Below are 25324 nucleotides of genomic sequence, written 5' to 3'. Positions count from 1 at the left end.
TGGCCGCCGGAAATGCTCACTCACTTCCGGCGGAGCGCGGGGCAGGCCGGGAGCGCCGAAGCAGCTGGCGGTCGGCCGGTTGTCAAGGTGACGGCGCGCCCAGCGCTCCGGCTAATCTTCCGCCTGGCGTGCCGCCGACTTTCCACGCACCTGGCCAAGGCGTGAGCGTTCGCGAACCTGTTTCTCTCAAGCGGGGATGGTACTAATACCTTCCCAGCGATGTCTCGCGAGGACCAAGTGTAAATGTAATGTCTGACTGGAGGAAGCGCTCAGGAAGTATTAGTTATCACTGTCCTGGTGGAAAAAAAGAGGAAGCGCAGGATAGATAAAGGCAGACTCCTGATTTGGCCTCCCCGGCGAGGAGTCAGAGAAACGGCCCTCGCGCGGGATAGACGCGCCAGGGCCTGCACCCGGAGTGCGTGGGGCGGGGTCTGGGGGCGGGTCCGGGAGCGCGCGGGGTGGGGCCCGACCGGGACGTGTACCGCGGCGCCGCCTGGAGGTCACCCGCTGCGGGAACATGGCGCTGCGGGGCTGGCGGTCGGTGGCCGCGCTCGGTCTGTGGGGCCCCAGGGGCACCGGGGTGGGGGCACACGGCCTTCCCAAGGTCCCTGCCGGGCTCGCGGGGTCCGGCCTCTGGCGCAGGTACTGCGGGCTCGGGGGCGGGCCCTCCGCGTTGTCCTCCACACCGCGCCGTCCCTTGCTGTTTGCTGGACGTTGTTTCCTTGGAGTCGCTTCCGTCTGTATTCACCTGGAGAAGCCCCTCTTTCCTTCTTACAGATAATGCTGTGCGGGCTAGCCTTGTTCGCACCTCACTTTTGGAGTAAATCCTTAGTATTTATTGAGGCTGCCGAATTTAAAGGTACCTACGTTTAACCTTGTCCTTCGTGAGGGCTGTGTGGTTAATACGCACAGCAGCTTATGTTCATAGCCGTCCACGCAGCGATTGCACGTTGTGGAGCCCTTACCTAGAAACCGAGCCTGCATGCCCAAAAGTCCTAAGGGCTGTGGTTGTTGGAAAACAAATGCTCAAAACAGACGAAGATTTAATAATGATGGCACCTTCTCTTGATGCCGTCTGACACTACTAAAAATACTGGTGATGAGTTTGACACCGAGATTCTGAGAAACCCTATTCTGAGCCAGACTCAGATCGCGGTGCTGGGTACAGAGTGAGACCAGGACACACAAACGCTTGCTGCCCTGGAGCTTATTATGATGTTGGCAGTAATCTGCAAGACTGCCGATTATTCGTCCTGCAATGGGAAGCACCACCGGGCTGCTTGTGAGGAGTGGGCCGCACACCGGCTCTCTGTGGTCTGGAACTTGGGCCCCTTGACTTTAGATTTTGGGGCTCCGTGTGTAATTCATCCTTTGTGTCCAGGCAGTGCGAATTTCCTTCTATGTAGCATGGATGTTAAGTTACATGCATTAAGTATGTTCTGGGCTTTTGGTAAAGTCCTGTCCTGTCCCTGTGTCTTCCAGTGCTCACAAACATCTGCTTACATAGAGGCATGGACTCCAAGTACCTGCACAATACCTTACACTCAGCCGTGGTAACTTGTACTTCCTACCTTTTGTGTTTCTTACAAGGGTTTACATTTAAGAGGAACTCAGTAACTGTAGTTTAAGTGAGGTTTTTGGGTGAATAGATACCCTAAATGCTGTGTGAGGTGGGACATTTACTAGGTGGTAGGATGGTTTTGGAGCCAGAGCTTTCCTTCTTTCTTCCTGTCTACCTGACCAGTTTTCATCAGAGAACCTGTCTGGAGGTGATCTTTCAAGAGAGTTGAGCGCCTCCTGAGTGCAAGGCCCCAAAGTGTCCTGGGGGGGGGGGTTCTGGCAAAAGGGCTTAGGAACATCAGGGTTTGGGAGACCTTTTATTTGGCTGAAATGAGGGGTATAGAGAGGGGGTAATGGGGACTTAAAATTGGCATTGGGTGGATTATGTTGTACTAAGACATTAGGATCCTGTGAGGAACAGAGAGCTTTGGGGAAAATTGCAGAAGCAGTGTATAAGGAAGATTGCTGTATGGGGAGATTTCGTATTGTTGGTTTTGCAAGGAACAAAAGAACAAGACAAAAGAACCAACACAAGAGTGAGTTAGGCTCCTCCTAGAAGGTGAATTCCGAACTGTACTGCCACATATCTAAAGCATATTTTTAGGGTGCTTTTTTTTTGGTGTGTGAGACAAAAGAGTGAAGGAAATACTCTATTATCTGTTTTTACATCCGTTTGGTTTAGATTCATCATTTATTTGAGGAGTGTTGTCAGGTTGATCTCCATGCTGCAAACAGAAATGTCCTTGAGGAAGGTGTCCAGGCACTGGGGCTGAGAGTTGCAAGCTCAGGGCAGTTACCAGGGCCACATGAGGAGAGGAGGACAGTGTCAAGGTCCATAAACTTAGGAGGCCTTTAGGGGCCACATCATGCTTCTAGTTGCAGACTTTTAACAGGACATTTTCAGGTATTGCTCTAGGTTTTGTGTTATTGCTATTTTTTTCTTCTCTTAAGGAAACTTTTGGGCTTCCTGGTCCTTAATTGTGGCCTTTTGGCAGAATCCAAATTTTACATAACAAATGCTTTCTTTAGAAGAAGGGTAGAAGAGAAAGATGAAGCTTCCACCCCTGTGGCCACTCACAGGCCTTAGTGGCCTGTGACTTGTTTATTGTGTTTTGTGTTGTTTTCCTGTGAAAGCCAGTCATATACTCCTCACAGTTAACCTCTGAGTGTTTTGGTTTCAGGAGGTGATCTGAGAACCCTTCTAGGGGCACCCCCTACCTACTGCCTTGCCTCATTGTATAATTTTGGCTGTTGAATGGCTGCAGATGTTTGAACCCCTGGCTGTCAGAGGGAATGTTTCTTTCTGTAATGGTCTCTAGAGTTCACTGTTCATCCTAGTAATGTTCATCAAAAGGTCTGAGAATTATGATTGTCTTTAAAAATCACTATATTTGCCCCAACCCAGGTTTGTTAGGTGATAGGTTTAGAAATGCTCAGCTGTTAGCTGGGCGTTGTGGTGGGTGCCTGTAGTCCCAGCTACTTGGGAGGCTGAGGCAAGAGAATCGCCTAAGCCCAGAAGCTGGAGGTTGCTGTGAGCTGTGTGATGCCATAGCACTCTACTGAGGGCGATAAAGTGAGACTCGGTCTCTAAAAAAAAAAGAAATGCTCAGCTGCTCTGTAAGTGCTGCTTGTAGGACGATAAAATAATTTTGATGGGGGCTGGGCGCTGTACGTCACACCTATAATCCCAGCACTTGGGAGGCTGGGGTGGGTGGATGCCTTGAGCTCATGTGTTTGAGACCAGCTGGAGCTAGAGCGAGACCCCGTCTCTAAAAAAATAGTCTGGCGTTGTGGCGGGCATCTATAGTCCCAGCTACTTGGGAGGCTGGGGCAAGAGAATCACTTAAGCCCAAGAGTTTGATGTTGCTGTGAGCTGTAACATCACAGTACTCTACTGAGGGCGACATAGACTCTGTCTCCAAAAAAAAAAGACTTTTGATAGGTAAATGAGGCCTGCATCAAAACACATGAATATAACAAGCATGCTGGAAAATTTATTTTTAATTTTGTGCTTCTAGGCTTAATCTAAATAGATGTCAGCAGCATTGGGGAGGGAGGCAGTTCTTTTTATGGCAGACTAATGAGCAACTGGCTTTACAGTAGAGTTTTCTTATCAGGGCACCAAGGACATGCATGCAGCTCATTATTAGGGCTTTCTGCTGGCTCTTATGAGGGTGTTAGAGACTTGCGGGATTAGCATATTTCTCATGGGTTTGAAACCCATGAGGTGCAAAGAGGCATGAGCCTGTGTCATGTCTCTCTTTACCTGATTACGACTATCTGTAACAGAGTCTCACAGAATGATTTTTTCAGATCAAAGGTGGAGTTAGCTTGGCCAACCTAACAAATTTCTCTAGGCCAAGGTTAGAATATAATGGTATAAGTTTATTTTATATTAGATAGTGGGGGGAAGAGATGAGAAAGAGAGAAAAGGAAAGATGGAGGGGAGGGAGAGAATGGCTAGACATTCCAAAGGAAGACTGCTTGTCTTGCAGTCCAGAGCTTAGCTGAACTTAAGGGGGGAAGGTAATTGTAGCTCAGTTCACAAGGTGCTGGGAATGTGAATGCTGTGTCCGTTTGCCCTCAGGTAAGATTGCAGACAAATATTTTCCACGTATTTCCAATCCTAAATCCTGATTGTTAATCTGTCAGGGACACTTAGGAGTCCCTTGAGGCTTAAAGGAACAAATTCTAAAAGACTGAGGCACTAGGGAAAAGTAAAGAGAATTTACATTTCCTTTTTGTCTGTTGGATTCCTCAAGGGACAGAGATCCACAAGGGTGGGGGGTAGGGCTTTGCAAGAAAAAGAAAGTGGGCAGAGAGATTTTATACCTTGTTGAAAGTATGAGTTGATGATAATTTTCTATTATTTAGAAAGACTGATCACCCCTATGTTAGGGCATGCAGCTTGGTGGGAAGTATGCCCAGAGCCCTACAAGTGTATTTGTGACTCTGGCTTGAGCCTTCATGTGAAGCCTTGTTTTCTCAGCACATGTGTTTGATGTGGGTTATAAAGTGAGCCCAGTTCCTATTAACCTGAGTTTTTTGCTCCCAAGTAAGTCTTGAGGTCTGATTGGTATGCTTTCAATTGTAGGCCGATAGTTATGAGGAAGGTGGTTATTTTTAGAGGACTGAACAGAAGTGCGTGGTGTTCTGGATTGGGGGTGGTGCGAAGGGACGGTGGGTGCTTGTTCTTGCTAGCATGAGACTGTCAGCTGTACCTTTGCCATTCTGCTTTTTCTGTCAGAGTTATAGGTGGAAGAAGGTCCATATCTTTTTCTGTGGGTGCTTCAAGCATCTTTGGAAGTGGAGGCAACAGTGAGAAGGGGAGGTTTTCCCTCCTGGACATAGCTGAGCTGATTCGGGCCGGAGCCTGCCAGAGAGTGGTTGTCATGGTGGGCGCTGGCATCAGCACACCCAGCGGCATCCCAGACTTCAGGTGCTGCTTGCAATCCCAGTTGCCTCCTGCCCTGCTCCTGTGCTGCCGCACTTCACAGCTTTCTTCTGAGGTTCAGAAGGTCCTTTTCTCTCTGCAGATCTCCAGGGAGTGGCCTCTACAGCAACCTCCAGCAGTACAATATCCCGTACCCTGAAGCCATTTTTGAGCTCACATTTTTCTTTCACAACCCCAAGCCCTTTTTCACTTTGGCCAAGGAGCTGTATCCTGGAAACTTCAGGCCCAATGTCACTCACTACTTCCTCCGACTGCTGCACGACAAGGGGCTGCTTCTGCGTCTCTACACACAGAATATCGACGGGCTCGAGAGAGGTGAGCCCTCTGTCCATCTCACATGTTCTCTTCAGGGAGGGCTGAAGTCTCATGCTTGGACTTCATCCTTGGGACTATTTTTGAGCTAACTGGTTATGCCTGTGTCTCTAACAAAAATGTCCTCTGGATGCCTAAGGGTCACTGCCTGTTCCCCTGGCATACCTGCTAGGCAGTATATTTTGGGCAAGACTCAAGTTGACACTGTTTTGCTAATCTGGTATTATGGTCTCTCTTTTTTATTTTTAAAAAAATTTATTATGAAAGATTTTTCTTGTTTTTTTTTTTTTTTTTTAAGGGACAGTTTCACTTTTTCACCCTCAGTAGAGTGCTCAGGCGTCACAGCTTACAGCAACCTCCAACTCTTGGGCTTAGGTGATTCTCTTGCCTCAGCCTCCCGAGTAGCTGGGACTACAGGTGCCTGCCACAGTGCCCAGCTATTTTTTGTTACAGTTTGGCCGAGGCCGGGTTTGAACCTGCCACCCTCGGTATATGGGGCTGGCGCCCTACTCACTGAGCCATAGCCACTGCCTGTTTTTTTTTTTTTTCTTTTTGAGACAGAGTCTCACTCTGTCATCCTGGGTAGAGTGTCCTGGTGTCATAGGTCATAGCAACCTCACCCTCTTGGGCTCAAGCAATCCTCCTGCCTCAGCCTCTCAAGTAGCTGGGACTATAGGTACCTGTCACAATGCCTGGCTAGTTTTTCTGTTTTTAGTAGAGATGGGGTCTCGCTATTGTTGAGGCTAGTCTTGAACTCCTGAGCTTAAGTGATCCACTTGCCTCAGCCTGGCAGAGTGCTGGGATTATAAGTGTGAGCCACTGTGCCTACCTTATTATGGAAGATTTTAAGCCCACAGAAATAAAGAGAAAAATGTAAGGAATGTGCCCTCATGTCCTCCTCACCCAGTGTCCATCATGAAGACATGGCCTGTCCTTGTTTCCTCTGTGTCCTCCCAAACTCCCAGATTTTTTTTTTTGTTTGTTTGTTTTTTGAGACAGTTTTACTATGTAGCCCTCGGTAGAGTGCTGTGATGTCACAGCTCATAGCAACCTCAAACTCTTAGGCTTAAGCAATTCTCTTGCTCAGCCTTCCAAGTAGTTGGGACTATAGGTGCCCGCCACAACAAACGCCCGGCTGTTTTTTGTTGCAGTTGCCATTGTTGTTTAGCTGGCCTGGGTCAAACCTGTCACCTTCGCTGTATGTGGCTGGCACTGTAACCACTGTGCTATGGGCACTGAGCCCTTCCATATTGTTTTGATGCTAATCCTTCAACATCATACATTTAATCTAGTAACATATAAACATGTCAGTGAGTATCTCTAGAAGATAAAGACTTAAAAACATAACTCCAATACCGTTATCACAGTAAAGAATCTTCATTCTATAACATTGTCAGTCTCAAGTCTGTGGTGATTTGTTGACTGTGTCCACATGATGGCCTGAGCCAGTAGCTCACAGGTTGTGCTGACCTCTGGCTGCTTGTCTTAGAGAAATACTCGGTGGGGTCTTTTCCTTACGTGCAATGATATGGACAGGTACAGGAACAGGCAGTTCTCAATGGGGCAGGAGCAGCTCAGCCACTCTGTAGACATGTTGACATTTACAAAGAGGAGTCACCATGACTTCAGGAATGTGTTTCCTTTCTAGAAGGGTGGAGGTGGTTGCTTCTCCCAGAGCTACAGGAGGGCAGGCCAGACATTTGGGAAGGTGGGAGTGCCTGGCTGTGGTCTCAGCACTGCCTAAAGGACCCAGTCTGCCCACTGCAGTGTTTGGGAACCATGCAGTGGTTACAAACAACTTTCATAAAAAGTTACTTTTTATCTTTTTCTACCAAGCAGGTTTTTTTTTTTTTTTTTTTTTTGTTGAGACAGGGTCCCACCCTATGCCCCTGAGCAGAGTGCAGTGGGCGTGGTAGCTCACCACAACCTCAGACTCGGGCTGCGGGCACCCCGCTGCCTCAGCCTCCGGAAGCCGCTGGGATTACAGGCGCTCGCCGCGGCGCCCGGCTGGGTTTTTCCATTTTTTTTCACGAGTCGGGGTCTCACTGTCGCTCAGGCGAGTCTCGAACTCCTGAGCTCAAGCGATTCTCCCTCCTCAGCCTCCCACAGTGCTGGGATTACAGGCGTGAGCCACCGCGCCCGGCTTTTTTTTTTTTTTTTTGAGACAGCCTCAAGCTGTCGCCCTGGGTAGAGTTCTGTGGCAGCACAGCTCACAGCAACCTCCAACTTCTAGGCTCAAGCGATTCTCCTGCCTTTGCCTCTCAAGTATCTGGGACTACAGGCACCCACCACAATGCCCGACTATTTTTTGGTTACAGCTGTCATTGTTTGGCGGGCCCTGGCTGGAATCAAACCCGCCAGCTCAGGTGTATGTAGCTGAAGCCTTAGCTGCTTGAGCCAAAGGCGCCGAGCCTCAAGCAGGTTTTTTTTTAAATGTATAATACTGATATCTTTACTTTTACTTGTCTAAAGAATATAAAATGTGTTCCTAGGTATCAGATATAATTTTATCTGAACTTGTATCAAATGGTTGTTTGCATTGTGCTTTGACCGGCTTTGTTTTAACTGTGATGTGGCTCCAGCTGGGAGTCCCTTAACCCCTGTGCCTTATTCTGGCTTATCAATACGTGATAAAGGTGGGGGTGTCAAGCTTTACCTCTCAAAGGCCTGTCAAGCCCAGAAGTTATGCTTTAGGGACTTGTGCCCTCCCCTCAGAGGCAGCAATACTTAGCTGTGGTCTGAATTTCAGTGTCTGGCATCCCTGCCTCAAAGCTGGTTGAAGCTCATGGAACCTTTGCCTCTGCCACCTGCACAGTCTGTCAAAGCCCCTTCCCAGGGGACAACTTCTGGGTGAGTTACCCCACTGACTCTTCTACCATTCATGGTAGGGTGATCTGTGGTATCTATAAAGTGTCAAATTGGAAGGATAGTAGAACAGTAATAGTGTGAAAATACTTTTATTTTAAAATGATGTGATGGGATTTTTTTCAGAAGTTAGAAGCCTGTAGTACGGTGGGGACAATGTGGATAAAAGGATTAGGGCCTGGTCCAAGCAGCAGGAATGAAAACAGGATAAGATGGCTTTAATAGACTTAGGAGGCAGGGCTGACTGGATGTGGGGAGAGGAGGAGTCTAGAAAAGTGTCCTAGGGTAGAGACCTCTGGACATAATTGGCGGTGTGATGGATGCCATGAATATGGATGAGGTCTTTTAAAAATTCAAATAAATTGGGTGACCTTTCTTTAACATAAAGTGAAAGAAGGCACTGGTAAACTTTTGGCAACTGGCAGTAGAGCTGGAATTACCACAACCTTCTATCCCCTACGAGTTTCTTTCTAGAACCCGAAGATAAAAAAAGGATGAAGAGGCTCAGCGCAAGCAGCTAAGGTGCCAACCACATACACCTGAGCTGGCGAGTTTGAATCCAGCCCAGACCCGCCAAGTAACAATGACGCTGCAATCAAAAAAAATAGCCAGGCATTGTGGCAGGCGCCTGTGGTCCCAGCTACTTGGGAGACTGAGGCAAGAGAATCACTTAAGCCCAGGAATTGGAGGTTGCTGTGAGTGGTGATGTTACGGCACTCTATCCAGGGCCACGGCTTGAGTCTCTGTCTCAAAAAAAAGGATGAAGAGGCGGTGCCTGTGGCCCCATATACCGAGGGTGGCAGGTTCGAATCCAGCTCCTGCCAAACTACAACAGAAAAAATAGCTGGGCGTTGTGGCTGGCGCCTGTTATCCCAGCTACTCGGGAGGCTGAAGCAAGAGAATTGCCTAAGCCCAGGAGTTGGAGGTGCTGTGAGCTGCAATGCCACGCAACTCTAGCGGGCCATAAAGTGAGACTGTCTCAAAAAAAAAAAAAAAAAGGATGAAGAAAGGCTAGAAAGAGTTTCTAATGGAGGACCCAGGAGGCTCAGCCTGGACTGGGCTGGTCAAGTTCAGGGTCCCCACACCAGGCTTGGATGTAGTTCCGGGCCCTTGGGTCCCATCCCCTGCCCACTGGCCCTTCGTCCTTCCTCTGGGATCTTGCTCTTTCTCTGAGTCCTGCCCTTTCAGATCTACCTTCATTTTCTGTCCGCTCCTATTACATGTGTTGTAATGCATGTAAATTAGTACATGTATAGTAACACTTGTAAATTTCCTTGGTGGACTGTCAACAGTGCTATAAACCTGACCTACTATTCTGCAATACTAAACTCTTACTTTACAAAGCAATTCCCATAACCCCACCTCAGCATTTTTTTTTTTTTTTTTTAATTTGAGACAGTCTCACTGTGTCGCCCTCAGTAGAGTGCTTTGGTGTCACAGCTCACAGCAATCTCAAACTCTTGGGCTTAACGATTCTCTTGCCTCAGCCTCCCAAGTAGATGGGACTACAGGCACCCACAACAACGCCCGGCTATTTTTTTTGTTGTAGTTGTCATTGTCCTTTGGCAGGCCCCAGCTGGGTTCGAACACACCAGCTCCAGTGGATATGGCTGGTGCCCTAGCTGCTGAGCTACAGGCCTCGAACCTATCCCTGCATTTGAATTCTCTCTTGTCCTTAATCTGTTTGCATTTAGTCCCCTGAAACGTGTTGCCATTTGCTTGATGGCTTTGAATGTGATGTTTTAGTCAGTGCTGTTGGTGTGCTTGGAAGCTCATTCTGCAGTTTTTGGATGCCTGTTCTGCATATATGGTCATAAAAACAGTCTAATTCTGTTCAGATCTTTTATATTCTGTTCAAATCTTTTTATCTGGTTTTTGACTGCTTATTCTATTAAATTCTGAGATAGTTGGTGTTAAATGTCCCACTCTAATTGTGGGTTTATTTATTTTTACTTACATTTCTGTTAATATTTGCTCAGTGTATTTTGAGATTGAGTAATTGAGGTGCATGCAAATGAACCATTGTTTTATCCTCCTCTATCTCTAGAGTCACTTTGCCTAAAAATCCTTATCTGGTGGCATGAGCTTTCTCAGTATTTGCCTAGGTGTCTTTGTCATGTTTCAACTTTCTGTCTTTCCATATTCTTACTGTTTTAGATGTGTTCTTCTGGGCGGCGCCTCTGGCTCAGTCGGTAAGGCACTGGCCCCGTATACCGAGGGTGGCGGGTTCAAACCCGGCCCCGGCTGAACTGCAACCAAAAAATAGCCAGGCGTTGTGGCAGGCGCCTGTAGTCCCAGCTACTCGGGAGGCTGAGGCAAGAGAATCGCTTAAGCCGGAGTTGGAGGTTGCTGTGAGCTGTGTGATGCCATGGCACGCTACTGAGGGCCATAAAGTGAGACTCTGTCTCTACAAAAAAAAAAAAAAAAAGATGTGTTCTTCTGTAAAGCACACAATTAGGTTTTATTTTTTATTTTTTAATTTTTATTTATGTATTTATTTTGAGACAGAGTTTCTCTTTATCGCCCTCAGTAGAGTGCTGTGGCATCATAGCTCACAACAACCTCCAACTCCTGGGCTCATGCGATTCTCTTGCCTCAGCCTCCCAAGTAGCTGAGACTACAGGTGCCCACCACAATGCCTATTTTTTTTTGTTGCAGTTGTCATTGTTGTTTAGCAGGCCCAGGCTGAGTTCAAACCTGCTACCCTTGGTGTATGTAGCCACTGCCCTACCCACTGAGCTACAGGCACCACCCAGGTTTTATTTTTTAATTTAGTCAGATAAATTTTGTTTTGTAATTTTGAGGATTAGTCCACCCAGATTAATATGGTACTGAAACACTCAGATTTAAATGTACTATTTTATTTTAAGCCCCTCCATTAGTTACTATTCCTTTTTTTTTCCACTGTATGAGCTTAGAAGTTATATGCTCTTTTTCTTTTCTTTTAGTGGTAACACTAAAATTACCACACACTTACTTTTTGTTTTCACATTTTAAATACTCCTTTTTAAAAATTACTTTATTGCAGGGCGGCGCCTGTGGCTCAGTCAGTAGGGCGCCAGCCCCAAATACCAAGGGTGGTGGGTTCAAACCCAGCCCTGGCCAAACTGCAACCAAAAAATAGCCGGGTGTTGTGGCGGGCGCCTGTAGTCCCAGCTACTCAGGAGGCTGAGGCAGGAGAATCGCTTAGGCCCAGGAGTTGGAGGTTGCTGTGAGCTGTGTGAGGCCACGGCACTCTACCGAGGGCCATAAAGTGAGACTCTGTCTCTACAAAAAAAAATTACTTTATTGTGGTAAAACATACATAACATAAAATTTACCACTGTAACCATTTTTAACTGTAGTTCATTGGCATTAAGTACATTCGTAATGCTGTGAACCATAGCCATCATCTGTTTCCAGAACTTTCTCTATCATCCCCAACTGCATCTCCGTATAACCATTAAACAGCAGCTCCCTGCTCCCCTCCCCCTGGCCCTACCATTCCACTCTATGTCTGTGTGAATTTGAGGAGTGGTGTCTGTCACATAGTGTTTGGCCTCTTCATTTAGCATAGTGTCCTCAAAGCTTATCCAAAGTTGTAGCATGTGTCAGAATTTCCTTCTTTTTTAAGATTGGATGATATTCCATTGTATGCATATATTACATTTTGTTTGTCCGTTTATCTGTGAAGAGAAACTGGATTGCTTCACCTTTGGGTTATTGCAAATGATATTGTTGTGAACCCTGCTTTCAGTTCTTGAGTAGATAGACCCAGAAGTGGAATTGCTGCATCATATGGTAATTCTATTTTTAATTTTTTTTTTTTTTGAGACAGAGCCTCAAGCTGTCACCCTGATAGAGTGCCTTGGTGTCACAGCTCACAGCAACCTCCAACACCTGGGCTCAAGCGAGTCTCCTGCCTCCGCCTCCCAAGTAGCTGGGACTACAGGCGCCCGCCACAACGCCTGGCTATTTTTTGGTTGCAGCTGTCATTGTTGTTTGGCGGGCCTGGGCTGGATTCGAACCCGCCAGCTCAGGTGTACATGGCTGGCGCCTTAGCCACCTGAGCCACAGGCGCCGAGCCCTATTTTTAATTTTTTTGAGGAACCACCATACTGCTTTCCACGGTGGTTGCACCCATTTTACATTCTCACCAGTTGTGCACAAGAGTTCTTCCACATCATAACCAACGCTTTTTATTTTCCAATTTTCATTTCACTTTCAGTACAGTATTTAATCAATTACATGAATTATTTAACAATTTGTTATAAAATAGGCTTTGCGTTAGATGATTTTGCTCAGTTGTGGGCTAATGAAGGTAGATTAAGCTATAATGTTTAGTAGATTAGCTGTATTAAATGCAGTTTAACTTACATTGTTTTCAACTTAAGATGGTTTTATTAGGCTATAACCTCATTGTAAGTTGAGGGGCATTTGTGAGCTAAATTGAAAAAGAATTTTTTCGGGTGGCGCCTGTGGCTCAAAGGGGTAGGGCGCCGGTCCCATATGCCGGAGGTGGCAGGTTCAAACCCAGCCCTGGCCAAAACCCACAAATAAATAAATTAAAAGAAAATATTAAAAAAAAAAGAAAAAGAATTTTTTTGGGTGGTGCCTGTGGCTCAGTGAGTAGGGTGCTGGACCCATATACTGAGGGTGGTGAGTTCAAACCCAACCCCGGCCAAACTGCAACAATAAAAAAATTAAAAAAAAAAAAAAACTAAAAAAGAAAAAGAATTTTTTCTTACAATAAATGAATTAAGCCCATTTACGAGGTTGAACAACTAAGTTTATGTATTTCTTCCCTTTTTTTTTTTTTTTTTTTTTTTTTTTAGAGACAGAGTCTCGCTTTATCGCCCTTGGTAGAGGGCCATGGTGTCACACAGCTCAGAGCAACCTCCAACTTCCTGGGCTTAGGCGATTCTCTTGCTTCAGCCTCCCGAGTAGCTGGAGTAGCTGGGACTACGGTCGCCTGCAACGACGCCCGGCTATTTTTTGTTGTTGTTGTTGCAGTTTGGCTGGGGCAGGTTTGAACCCACCACACGCGGTATATGGGGTTGGCACCCTACACACTGAGCCATAGGCGCCACCCAACAACTAAGTTTATGAACTCATCCAAAAAAAAGTACTGTATATGCCTAGGTGCCTGTGGCTAAGGTGCCAATCACATACACCTGAGCTGGCAGGTTCAAATCCAGCCTGGGCCTGCCAAACAACAATGATGGCTGCAACCAAAAAATAGCCAGGCATTGTGGCGGGAACCTGTAGTCCCAGCTACTTAGGAGGCTGAGGCAGGAGAATTGCTCGAGCCCAGGACTTGGCGGTTGCTGTGAGCTGTGATGCCATAGCACTCTACCCAAGGCGACAGCTTGAGGCTCTGTCTCAAAAAAAAAAAAAAAAAAAGTACTGCATAACCTCATTGCTGAATATCACTCAGTCACCAGGTGGCCAAGGGGAGTACATCTTTTCAGAATATTATGGGAGTACACATGTTTTGGTTAGTTTGCTCTTGTATTTTAAGTCAAAGTTATAAGTTTGTCCATTTTCTAATTTTTTGACAGTAGCCATTCTAATGGCTGTAAGGTGGTATCTTGTACTTTTGATTTACATTTCTCTGATGATTAATGATTTTGAATTCTTTTCATGTCTTTGTATGTTTTTGGAGACATGTTTATTCAAGTCCTTTGTCCATTTTTTAATCATTTGTTTTTTTTTTTTTTTTTCAGTTTTGGCCGGGGCTGGGTTTGAACCCACCACCTCCGGCATATGGGGTCAGCGTCCTACTCCTTTGAGCCACAGGAGCTGCCCAAGTTATTTGGTTTTATGTTGTTGAGTTGTACATCTTTATAAATTCTGGCAACTAGACCCTTACCAGGTATATGATCTGTTAATATTTTCTTCCATGTCTTTTCACTCTGTCAAGTTTTAAATTTTGATGTTGTCCAATGTATTTTTTTGTTTGTTGCCCGTTTTTTTAGTTTCACAGCTAAGAAACCATTGCTGAATCCAATGTAGTGAAACTTTTTCCTGTGTTTCTTTCAATAGTTTTAAACTTTAACCTCTTCCATTTAGGTTTTTGATCCACTTTAAGTTAATCTTTGTGTGTGGTATATGGTGAGGCCCAGCTTCTTTGTTTTACATCTGCATTTCCAGTTTTCCAGCACTCACTGAACAGTCTTGGTGTCCTTCCCAGAATCATTGACCATGCACGTGAGGGTCTATTTCTCGACTCTGTTCTGTCTTTTTTTTTTTCTATTGTGTCTTTATGCCAGTCCCACACTGTTTAAATTACTGTAGCTGTGTAGTTAGTTTTGAGATCAGGCAGTGTGAGTCCTACAACTTTGTTTTTCTTGTTTAAGATTGTTTTGTGTGCCTATGGTACCTGACACTCAGCTCCTCTCCCTTCCCTGCTACTGATGGCTCTTCCCTTTTCTCACTGTCTTCCTTCTCCTCCGTGTGCTGCGCTCTCTGTGGTTTCTTCTGATCTGTTTTTCAGTTTATGAACGTCCTATTTTGTTGTAGAGGCTAAAATCCTTCCATCCAGTTTTAATTTTGGTTACTCTGCTTTTGATTTTTAGAATTCTATGTGGTTGCTTTTCAAGTCTGCTACATTTAAAAAATAGTTTTCTATCTTTAATAAATATTCCAAGTTTTTTTCTTTTGATGCAAACATAATACGTTTTTTTTTAAGAATTTATTTTATATTTATTTATTTATTTGTTGTTGCAGTTTGGCCCGCCACCCTTGGTATATGGGGCTGCCGTCCTTTTCACTGAGCCACAGGCGCCGCCCCATAATACAGTTTAATGTGTATCTGATAATATCTGAAATCTTTGGTGGGTATGTTTTTTTTGTCCATTGTTTTTGCTGGTTCTTGCTGGATTCTGCCTGCTAAAACAAATCCTATTAGCTTTAAAGACTTACCTTAGAAAGTCCTATCTTTCTCCTTATGTTTCTTCCTATTCCATGTGGCTCGAGGCATTAATACAGGTCCAGCATGATATATTAATAATTTGCGTCTATTTCACCTTGGCCTACAGGAAGTAGTCTTTGGCAAGATGTTGCTTCTCCTAACTATCCCAGCCAGGGAGTTGAAGTGGACCTGAATGCCTCTTGGGGCTGAGACAATGCATGCTCATTTCAGCTCAAGCCAGGAAAGGCTTTATATCACCTTTTTCACGGAACAATGTCTGTTGTCAGCCATATGCCCACAGAGCACTGAAGGAGGACAGGGGTCTGCTGGGCAGGTCTGTAGAGCCTTTGTGTCTCTGGCCCCGCCCCAGGTGCAGAGCATAGTGTGGCCCTAGATGTCTGCTGAAGTATTCATGGGAGAACTCATTTGTGCCCAGGATTTGCCTCTAAAGACTGCAACACCCCCTCGCCGAATTTGAAGGGCCAGTGAGACAAGTGGCTGTGAAATTGCTTGTTGATGGTTGCTGAAGCTGGGATCATGGGGAGGTTTTGTGAATGTTTGAAACTTTCTTAATGAGAAATTATTGTTCCCTGGTGGTCTAGTAAAGAAAAGAAAGAAATTGTTATTGCCTTTTCCTTTGAAAATGTGTTGTAATATCTACCTTGGGCCTATTTACTCTGTTTCCCCAGGCCGACGTGCTGGCCGACAGGGTTCCCCGCTGCCCAGCCTGCACCGGAGTTGTGAAGCCTGACATTGTGTTCTTTGGGGAACCGCTGCCGCAGAGGTTCTTGCTACATGTGGTTGATTTCCCCATGGCAGATCTGCTGCTCATCCTTGGGACCTCCCTGGAGGTGTGTCAGCTGGCCTGTGGGGGAGGAGGCTGGAGGACAGGGAGAGGAGGTGGGTGCACAGGAGTCACCACTGGGGCTGGGGCATCAGTGCCACCTTTAGAAGACGAGTGAACCCAAATGGGGCTCTAGGATACAGGAGCAGCAATGGGGGCTGCTGGGCTTTGGAGGTGCTGTATGTGTGGGTGGGGCACCATGTGTGAGGGGAAGGGACAGATTGCTGGGGCTCCCTGGCCAGTTCAGGAAAATGATGCTGTGCTATTATGCTGTGCTGGAAGCCGTGATGCAAGTGAAGGGATTGGCCCAGGGATGGAGCAGCACCCTTGAGGTCAGAGGGATCTTGGGGAGTGGGGATTGGAGTGAGCAGGGGCCAGGAAGCCAGTCCTGAAGGCAGAGCTGTGGGCCATTGTAGGGACAGCAAGGAGGGCGCTGGACTAGCAGCCTGGAGACATCCTAGGGAGGGGAGAAGGAGGCTTCTGGTTTGGGTTACAGGGTCAGGACACAGGCTGATAAGAGCCACCAGCTCCTCAGATGGGGAAGCCAAGAGGGCAGGTTTGGGGGCAGCTTGGGAACTTAGCCTCAGTCACACAGGTTTGAGAAATGATTAGCCTCTGCATGGAGGTATTGAGTGGAGCGGTTTGGGAGAGGGGGCTGAGTGTGGTTCTGCTCACATCTTAGGTGCCTGGGAGACACCCACTGGCCATATTTAAGAGGTTGTTCCACATCTGGGTCTGAAGCTCAGGAAGTTTATAAAAGATGTGATAACAGCTGGAAAAGAGGCCATGAGCTGGCCTCTGGATGTTGGTACCCAGGGCCTGTGCTCAGAGGGGCCAAGGAGAGGGGGCCCAGAGCTGTATATCTGTTCAGTTTATCACTGCTGCTGTCCAAGGTGTGCTGAGCCCTGTGCCAGTGTTGTGGACAGACACAGGCAGATACACAGTAGTTCATTACGAGCTGGTCTGTATTCTGGGGAAAATTAACAAGTAGGATAGAGGCCAGGCATGGTGGCTCATGCCTGTAATCCTAGCACTCTGGGAGGCTGAGGTGGGTGGATTGCCCCGAGCTCGGGAGATCGAGACCAGCCTTAGCCAAAGTGAGACCTCGTCTCTAAAAAAAAAAAAAAAAACATCTGGGTGTTGTGGCAGGTGCCTGTAGTCCCAGCTACTTGGGAGACTGAGTGATTTACAAGAGAATCATTAAGCCCAAGACTGAGGTTGCTGTGAGCTCTGATGCCACAGCACTCTACCAAGGCCGACAAAGTGAGACCCTGTCTAAAAACAAAACCAGTAGTATAGAAAGGGGGGGGGGGGTTGGGAGCTGGCTGCAGCATCAACTTTGTGGTTCTGCTTCCTTGTTAGGAAGGTGTCACTGGAACTAAAGCTTGACAGAGGTGAGGGTGTGTCTTGCAGGAGACACAGCACCAGCGAAGCGGTGATGGCACCAAAGACTGGGCATAGAAGTGGAGAGGGCTGGCTTCCTGTTGAGAGGGTTCCTCTGGGTGCTGGTTGTGAAACCACCACTGGGACAAGAGTGGGAACTGCAGACCCATCAGGGCCTTGTGGGTGGTGACCAGTTGGCAGGGCAGGTGCCAGGTGAGGCCAGCAGAGCTGAGGACTGCTAGGTGTTGTGAGTGAACATGGAGCTGATGTGGTATGCATGTGGGAGGCTGTAGAGCCTGCAGGAGGACTCCAGGGCTGTGGCCTGAACAGTAGGGAGAACAGCCACCATATCCTAAGATGGGGAAGCCAAGAAGGCAGTTTTGGGGGCAGCTTGGGAACTTAGCCTCAGTCACACAGGTTTGAGAAATGATCAGCTTCTGCATGGAGGTGTTGAGTGGGCAGGTGGATGCACGAGTCTGGAGTCCAGAGTCCAGGAGGGACCAGAGGTAGGAGCTGGGTCCCTGGAGTCAGTAGATGGAAGTGCACAGGGTGTAACAGATATGGGATACATAGGCTGGGCCCGGGATAGAGAGGTGGACACAGGAGCAGTCAGAGGGGTTGGGGAGTGTCAGTGCTGGGGCTGTGTTTGTCAGCAGTGTGCGATGCTAAGCCCAGGTGACCATGTGGGCTGTGGGCTATGGGCTGCCGACTTGGACACTGGCACCATCAGCCATCTTTATTTTTGGAGTGAAATGAAAATAGTATTTTTTGGTGATTATAATAGTGTATCATATGCTTGTTTTAAAAGATTCATACAATTAGCCGGGCGTTGTGGCGGGCGCCTGTGGTCCCAGCTACTCAGGAGGCTGAGGCAAGAGAATCACTTAAGCCCAGGAGTTGGAGGTTGCTGTGAGCTGTGTGAGGCCACGGCACTCTACCGAGGGCCATAAAGTGAGACTCTGTCTCTACAAAAAATAAATAAATAAAAGATTCATACATTATAAGGAAAGTAGGCAAAGAATGAACTGTAATCCCACCCAGAACTGGTAGCATTTTTTTCTGTGTCCACTCAGGTTTCTTTTTTGTACAAATATACACATACAGATGGTGATTTTTTTTTTTTTTTTACTTTTTTTTTGGCCAGGGCTGGGTTTGAACCTGCCACCTCCGGCATATGGGACCGGCGCCCTACTCCTTGAGCCATAGGCAGATGGTGATTTTTAACCAGTAGTTGGATACAATCATACATCCTATTCAGCAACTTGCTGTTTTCATATAAACAGTGTGAACACATGGAAATCTGCTGTTTGTTTGTTTTAGAAACTTGTATCTCGCTCTGTCATCCCATCTGGAGTACAGTGGCATCATCATAGCTCACTGCAGCCTTGAACTCCTGGGCTCAGGATCTTCCTGCCTTAGCCCCCTAAGCAGCTGGCACTACAGATGTACACCACCAGACCCAGCTGTTTTTTATTTTTTTTATAGAGACAAGGTCTTGCTATGTTGCTCAGGTTGGTTTCAAAACTCCTGGGTTAAAGCAATCCTACCACCTCGCCTTCCAGAGTGCTAGGATGACAGATGTGAGCTGCATACCTGACTGGCTGCTGCCTTGCTAATACCAGTAGCCTCCTTTGTATGGATACAAGGTCCCACCCAAGGGGGTTTTTTCTATAAGCATGGTACGAGAATGAATTAATGGCCTGGTGTCATGCACAGAGTTACTCTTTGTGCTCTGTGGAAGAGACATGGATGTGTTTAGTCATGGCGAGTTACTCTGTGTGCTCTGTGGAAGAGATGTCGATGTGTTTGGGTATGGACAGTTACTCTGTGGAAGAGATGTGTTCAGTCATGGAGAGTTACTCTGTGCTCTATGGAAGAGACGTTGATGTGTTTGGTCATGGAGGGTTACTCTGTGTTCTGTGGAAGAGACGTTGATGTGTTCAGTCATGGAGAGTTACTCTGTGGAAGAGACGTTGATGTGTTCGGTCATGGAGGGTTACTCTGTGGAAGAGACGTTGATGTGTTTGGGTATGGAGAGTTACTCTGTGGGAGAGACGTTGACATGTTTGGATATGGAGTGCTATTTCAGGTCTCCCTGTGGTGCAATTCTATACATGGTGTATAAACCACACGACCTTTTCTAAATACGAAGAATTCTGAATTCTGAAACATGTCAGACCACAATAATGTTAAATTAAGGGTTTGTGGATTTGTAACAAAATTTATTTAAGCAGGGGGCGGCGCCTGTGGCTCAAGGAGTAGGGCGCTGGTCCCATATGCCGGAGGTGGCGGGTTCAAACCCAGCCCCAGCCAAAAGAAGAAAAAAAAAAAATTTATTTAAGCAGTTTGTTATTGGTGAATGATAAAAATAAATAGTATACAATTTTTATATTAAAATGCTTTAGGGTGAATATCTGTTTGTGTATGTGTGTGTGTGTGTGTGTGTGTGTGTGTGTGTGTTCGGGTATGGACAGTTAACTCCTTGTGCTCTGTGGAAGAGACGTAGATGTCTCTTCCGTAGAACACACACACACATTTATTTATTTTATTTTATTTTTTAATTTTTTTGTAGAGACTGAGTGTCACTTTATGCCCTTCGGGTAGAGTGCCATGGCATCACACAGCTCATAGCAACTTCCAACTCCTGGGCTTAAGTGATTCTCTTGCCTCAGCCTCCTGAGTAGCTGAGACCACAGACGCTCACCACAATGCCTGGCTATTTTGTTGCAGTTTGGCCAGGACTGGGTTTGAACCCGCCACCAGTATATGGGGCTGGTGCCCTACCCACTGAGCCACAGGTGCCACCCAGTGTGTATATATATATATGTTTGTGTGTGTGTGTGTGTATTTTTTTTTAATTGCTTCTGAACAAAGAACATTTGTATATATTTTTACATGTTCACACAAGTACTTCCTTTCGGGAAAAATAGACCAATTATGTTGCCACAAAGTGTTTATGAGTGGCCATTTTCCCATATCTTCACCAATACCAAATATTTTTTTACATTTTTGCCCATTTGATTGGTTACAAACAAATGGTATGTGTGATCTTGCATTTCTGTGATTAAAGAATGAAATCCATCTTTTCAAATACTTATTGGCCACTTGTGTTTCTTCTCTTGGGATTAGGTATTTGTATCTTTTGCCTGTGTTTCCATAAGGTGTTAAACCAGCAATATAAATTAGTTAAATTACATTAAATTAGCATACACACTTTTTCTATGAATGCTAAATGTATTTTTGTTTATGGTGATGAGAGGTTTAAAAATGTTTAGTTTTGGCATAGTAATTTTACATAGATACCAAGGTGATAGTAGCTACATAGTCAAACCTGGCATTTTCCATTCTTATCTGACTTCAGCTATCATGCCTAAAAAGTTCTTCCCTACTCTTAACTTATAAACTGTAACTTCTCTTTAATAACTGTTTTATTCACATTTAATTATTTTTTAATTATTTTTTTAAAGACAGGGTCTTGATCTTGCTCAGGCTGGTCTCAAACTTCTGAGCTCAAGCAATCCTCCCTCCTTGGCCTCCCAGAGTGCTGGGATTACAGGCCTGAAGCACTGCACTCAGCTGTTTTGTTTACATTTAAATCTTTAATCTCTTTGAAATTTTTACAATGAAAGGCAGGAATTGAGCATTCCCCCCCCCCCCCCCCCCCAGAAAATGAGCCAGTCTCAATACCATTTTTTTTGTTTTTTTTCCAGTTTTTGGCCAGGGCCGGGCTTGAACCCACTACCTCCGGCATATGGGGTCAGCGCCCAAAGCTTTGAGCCACAGGCGCTGCCCACCATTTTTTTTTTTTTTTAAATTAAATCATAGCTGTGTACTTTAATGCAATCATGGGGTACCATGCACTGGTCTTATGTACAATTGGAAATATTTTCATCACACTGGTTAACATAGCCAGTTCTGGCTTTTTCTTAGTTATTGTGTTAAAACATTTGTATTCTACATTTAGTAAGTTTCACATGTACCCTTGTAAGATACACTGTAGATGTGGTCCCACCAATTACCCTCCCTCCACCCATCCTGCCCCCTTCCCCTCCCCTCCCTTTCCCCATATTTTTAGGCTATAATTGGGTTATAGCTTTCATATGAAAACTATGAATTAGTTTCATAGTAGAGCTGAGTATATTGGATACTTTTTCAATACCATTTATTAAGCTACCTTCTTTTTACCTTGTGACTTTTAAAATAAACTTTCATTTAAGAGCTGGAAGAAGCCTAAAGGTACCAAGTGAGGGAGGCCTCTCCGGAGTCTGGGTGGTGAAGAGGGAAAGGTGAGACAATAGTTCAGCCACTGGCTCCTTTGGGTGCCAGACAGAGGCAGTGGTATCACCACCAACAGGGTAGTCAGAGGGACGACTGCTGTTTTCCACCTGAGGCCTGCTGGAGACAGTGTGGCAGGGAGAGCAGGCAGAGGGGAGGTAGGAAAGATGGAGACCCGATGAGCCTTGGAATGGAAACAGGGAGAAGCCAGGATGTGTGGGAAGCAGCTCAAGGCTGGAAGAGAGGAGGGCTGGGGAGGAGGAAAGGGCCTGCAGGCCAAGTGGCAGTAGCTGGATTGGAGAAATGAGATGGATGGTAGTTTTCCCTGGATCATGAGGTTTGATGTTCAGTCTGCTGGCCCTCAAGGCCTCAGTGGCTGTGGTGTGAAGTGTCCCAGGGGGCTGGTGGGGTCAACACTGTGCCTTTCATGTTTGGGCCATTTTACAGGTGGAGCCTTTTGCCAGCTTGTCAGAGGCTGTGCGGAGCTCAGTGCCCCGAGTGCTCATCAACCGGGATTTGGTGGGACCCTTGGCTTGGCGTCCTCGCAGCAGGGATGTGGCCCAGCTAGGGGATGTGGTTCACAGCGTGGAAAGGCTGGTGGAGCTTCTAGGCTGGACGGAAGAGATGCAAGACCTTGTCGAGCAGGAAACCAGGAAGGTACAGACGCTGAACAGGGTGGTCGGGGGCCACCCTCCTCAGTGCTCTGGGATCTGGTCCACCTTCCATGGACCCTACTGGTTAAAACAGTAACAGCTGATGATAGAGCTGTTAGTCTTGTACCAGGCACTGACCAACCTGACTCCAATGTTATTTTTACCACCTCATTTGGAGATGAAGCAGTCAACACTAGGTACTGCTCTTGTGGTCACACAGCTCTCAGTGGCCAAGCAGGGATGTGGTCAGGCCATCAGGGCTGCTGAATCTGCACTTGTAATACACCACTAGCTATTGCCTTTGGTCCTTAAAGGAAAGCAGCCAGCAGCTCCTCTCTGGGGTCTGGTATGTGATTACCAGTTAAAGAGCTTTGCAAAGCTGAATTCCTCCGCATCTGTGTGGAATGGACCCCACACCAGTGAGCCTTTTATGAAGTAATCAGTGTGAAGTTGTTTGTCTATTATAATCTGCTGAGAGTAGAAAGCCAATGCTTTTTAGATTTCAAATCTGTAAACAAGTTACAGAAAATGCAGTGTCCTGTGAGAGTTACATAGCACATGTAGCTGCAATATTTGAGGTTATTTTCTATAGAAGCATTAAGCATATAAAGTCCAGTTTCATAATACAATTACAGGCAGGTGTAACATTGCCCAAAGAGGATTTCACCAGAATAATCATACATCACACTTGACGTTCCTGTTGTCCCCCAAGACAGGTGTTTTAGAAAATCCTGACCTTTTTCCTGTTCACAGCAAAGCCTGCCTTTATGGCTCAGGGCTATGGCACTCCTCTCACAGCCCCTCCACCCCCTCCCCCCCGCCCGCCCCCCAAGCATCTGGTTGAAGCCTGATTTCTTACGAAGACTGAACTGGAGAGAGAATCCACAGATATTAGGCATCATTACCACTATTATTTTTGGCTTGTCATTTTAGAATTTGGCTCTTAGAGCTATGATGTAGGATGGTACTATTTCTCATCTCACTAGAAAGACCATCAAGTGTCAAAAACATTTATGTTAAATGGGTTATGAGTTTAATATATTTTTTTTAACAATTGCTATGCAGGAGGGTGACTTTTTCAAATAGTGAATGTTTTAAAGTGCTTAAACTCAGCAAATCTCCATTGGGTACTTAACATCTCTTAGGGCAGGCGTGGTGGTTCACACCTGTGATCCCAGCACTCTAGGAGACCAACTCAGTGGATTGCTTGAGCTCAGGAGTTCAAGACCAGCCTGAGCAAGAGTAAGACCCTGTCTCTAAAAATTAGAAAAATTAGCCAGGTGTTGTGGCAGGTGCCTGTAGTCCCAGCTATTTAGGAGGCTGAAGCAGGAGTTATCACTTGAGCCCAGGAGTTTGAGGTTGCTGTGTGTTATGAAGCCACGGCACTCTACCCAGGGTGACAGAGTGAGACTTTCAAAAAAAAAAAAAAAAAGAGTGAGGCTCTCCATTTAGCCCACCCTATTCTGTTCTGGCATGCTGGGATTAACTTGGATCCAAAACCTTTTTATAAAACGTTTTGCTTGTCTCCAGCTACGTGTTTGACCAGGCCCTGCAATCTGTTGGCCTGGCTAGGTGTGTTTACAGAGAACTAAAACTCCTTCTCCTATGTTTCAGCTCAATGGACGAGACAAATAGGAGGGTGATAACTGCCCCATGTGCAAGAAATAGTGACACAGGAGATGTCCACACCTCATGTCTGATGTGACCTCATGCTTAAAGACAGCTTGGGCAGATTTACAAGTATTGGCTACTGAAGCAGGACATGCACTCTCAGGAATGGGTATGAGGCCACTATGCTGTGAGGGGGGTATGCACACTTGATGCCACCTGACACGCAGGAACTGTTTGCTGTGTCCCAACTCTTCATTCTGCTCTTGATGCAGGATGTTTTCTTCCGACAGTGATCCCTCTTGGACTAAAACAAACTGAGTGGACTCTGCTTTCATAGGTTGGATGTGCTTTTTCTGTGCTGGGGTTGCTGCCCAAAGGGCAGGCCTAGCAGCCTGAAGGGGTAGAAAAGCCAGGCTGTAGATCTGGGCCCTGGGGTCTTTTAGTAGAATTATCTTTAATTAGACAATGGCATGAACGTGGAAGGGGAACCTTGAGGTACATGGGTGTCTCATACTATTAGAGGAGTCTCAGGAAGGGGAACATTTGTCTCTGAATTTACCCTGGATATGGCAGCACTTTCTTTTCCACCCTAGGTCTCCTCTCTGAAGGGCATCACATCCTGTTGGCACCACTGTGTTCAACCTTTCCTTGGGAAACTATGTTTTAAGTGCTTAAACTCAGCAAATCTGAGTTTAAGAAATTCCACCACATCCTAGCCTGTCTCTTGTCCTCATGCTATCACCTACCAGGGCCTCTTCTAGTTGTGCTGCTAGAGTTACTCTCTAGGAAATGGAAACATCACTCACCTAAGATCCAGGTTGGCTCCTGGCATCTTGTCAGACTGCTCTGACCTGTACTTAGGACACTAGGATGTGTGAATAGAGCCTGCTCTTTTTCCTTGGGTTGTAGCAAGGCCCAGTAGCAGTAGGTGACCCCTCCAGCACTGTTTCCCCTTCACTACCTACCCATGTGTACATCCTCCTTCCTGGCATCCTGGTTGGCTTGGTGTTTCCTGGGGTAAATGCTCCTCCTGACCCTGAACCTGGCCTGGCCTGGAGCTGACAGAACAATTTAACTGTTAAGACTTCCTGGAAAGGGGGCGCTGGCCCCATATACCCAGGGTGGCGGGTTCAAACCCTGCCCCTGCCAAACTGCAACCAAAAAAATAGCCGGGCGTTGTTGCGGGCGCCTGTAGTCCCAGCTACTTGGGAGGCTGAGGCAAGAGACTCGCTTAAGCCCAGGAGTTGGAGGTTGCTGTGAGTTGTGTGAGGCCACGGCACTCTACCGAGGGCCATAAAGTGAGACTCTGTCTCTACAAAAAAAAAAAAAGATTTCCTGGAAAGGGGTCCCATGACCTTGTCTTTCATTGAGTGGTGACCTAGGAAACAGGTTGAATACTACAAAGAATGAAATTAGTTTCTATTCTACTTAATGTTTCCCTACTTGTTATTTTACATGTATATTCACCCTCATTC

The 25324-nt window shown here is 46.3% G+C and overlaps 1 protein-coding gene across 12 annotated transcripts; it reads left to right on the top strand.

Moving 5' to 3' along the window:
- The first annotated feature begins 92 nt into the window (after nucleotides 1-92).
- SIRT3 (sirtuin 3) lies at nucleotides 93-24177 on the top strand. 12 transcript variants are annotated; one of them, XM_053562125.1, is made up of 9 exons: nucleotides 492-554; nucleotides 778-859; nucleotides 1483-1553; nucleotides 4808-4999; nucleotides 5097-5329; nucleotides 8076-8176; nucleotides 15773-15983; nucleotides 22033-22242; nucleotides 23853-24177. In XM_053562125.1, exons 4-9 carry the CDS (start codon nucleotides 4953-4955, stop codon nucleotides 23879-23881), a joined length of 831 nt encoding a protein of 276 aa, XP_053418100.1. In that variant the 5' UTR covers nucleotides 492-554; nucleotides 778-859; nucleotides 1483-1553; nucleotides 4808-4952; the 3' UTR covers nucleotides 23882-24177. The 12 variants fall into 12 exon arrangements, with proteins under 12 accessions (XP_053418108.1, XP_053418103.1, XP_053418098.1 ...); XM_053562126.1 differs by having other exon boundaries at nucleotides 513-642; XM_053562129.1 differs by lacking the exon at nucleotides 1483-1553 and having other exon boundaries at nucleotides 501-554.
- The last annotated feature ends 1147 nt before the right edge of the window (nucleotides 24178-25324 follow it).

The sequence above is a fragment of the Nycticebus coucang genome, chromosome 14, assembly GCF_027406575.1.
Source record: "Nycticebus coucang isolate mNycCou1 chromosome 14, mNycCou1.pri, whole genome shotgun sequence".
NCBI lineage: Eukaryota > Metazoa > Chordata > Mammalia > Primates > Lorisidae > Nycticebus > Nycticebus coucang.
The sequence above is the reverse complement of the archived record's forward strand: the minus strand, read 5'-3'. Positions and strand labels throughout refer to the sequence as shown.

What these genes read in the sequence shown, in the direction of transcription:
- SIRT3 (XM_053562120.1), top strand. Translation starts at nt 518, where the DNA reads ATGGCGCTGCGGGGCTGGCGGTCGGTGGCCGCGCTCGGTCTGTGGGGC. An exon ending in TCCCAGGGGACAACTTCTGG is followed by an intron (nt 8,177 to 15,772) that starts GTGAGTTACCCC and finishes CTGTTTCCCCAG; the next exon opens with GCCGACGTGCTGGCCGACAG. An exon ending in TCGAGCAGGAAACCAGGAAG is followed by an intron (nt 22,243 to 23,852) that starts GTACAGACGCTG and finishes CCTATGTTTCAG; the next exon opens with CTCAATGGACGAGACAAATA.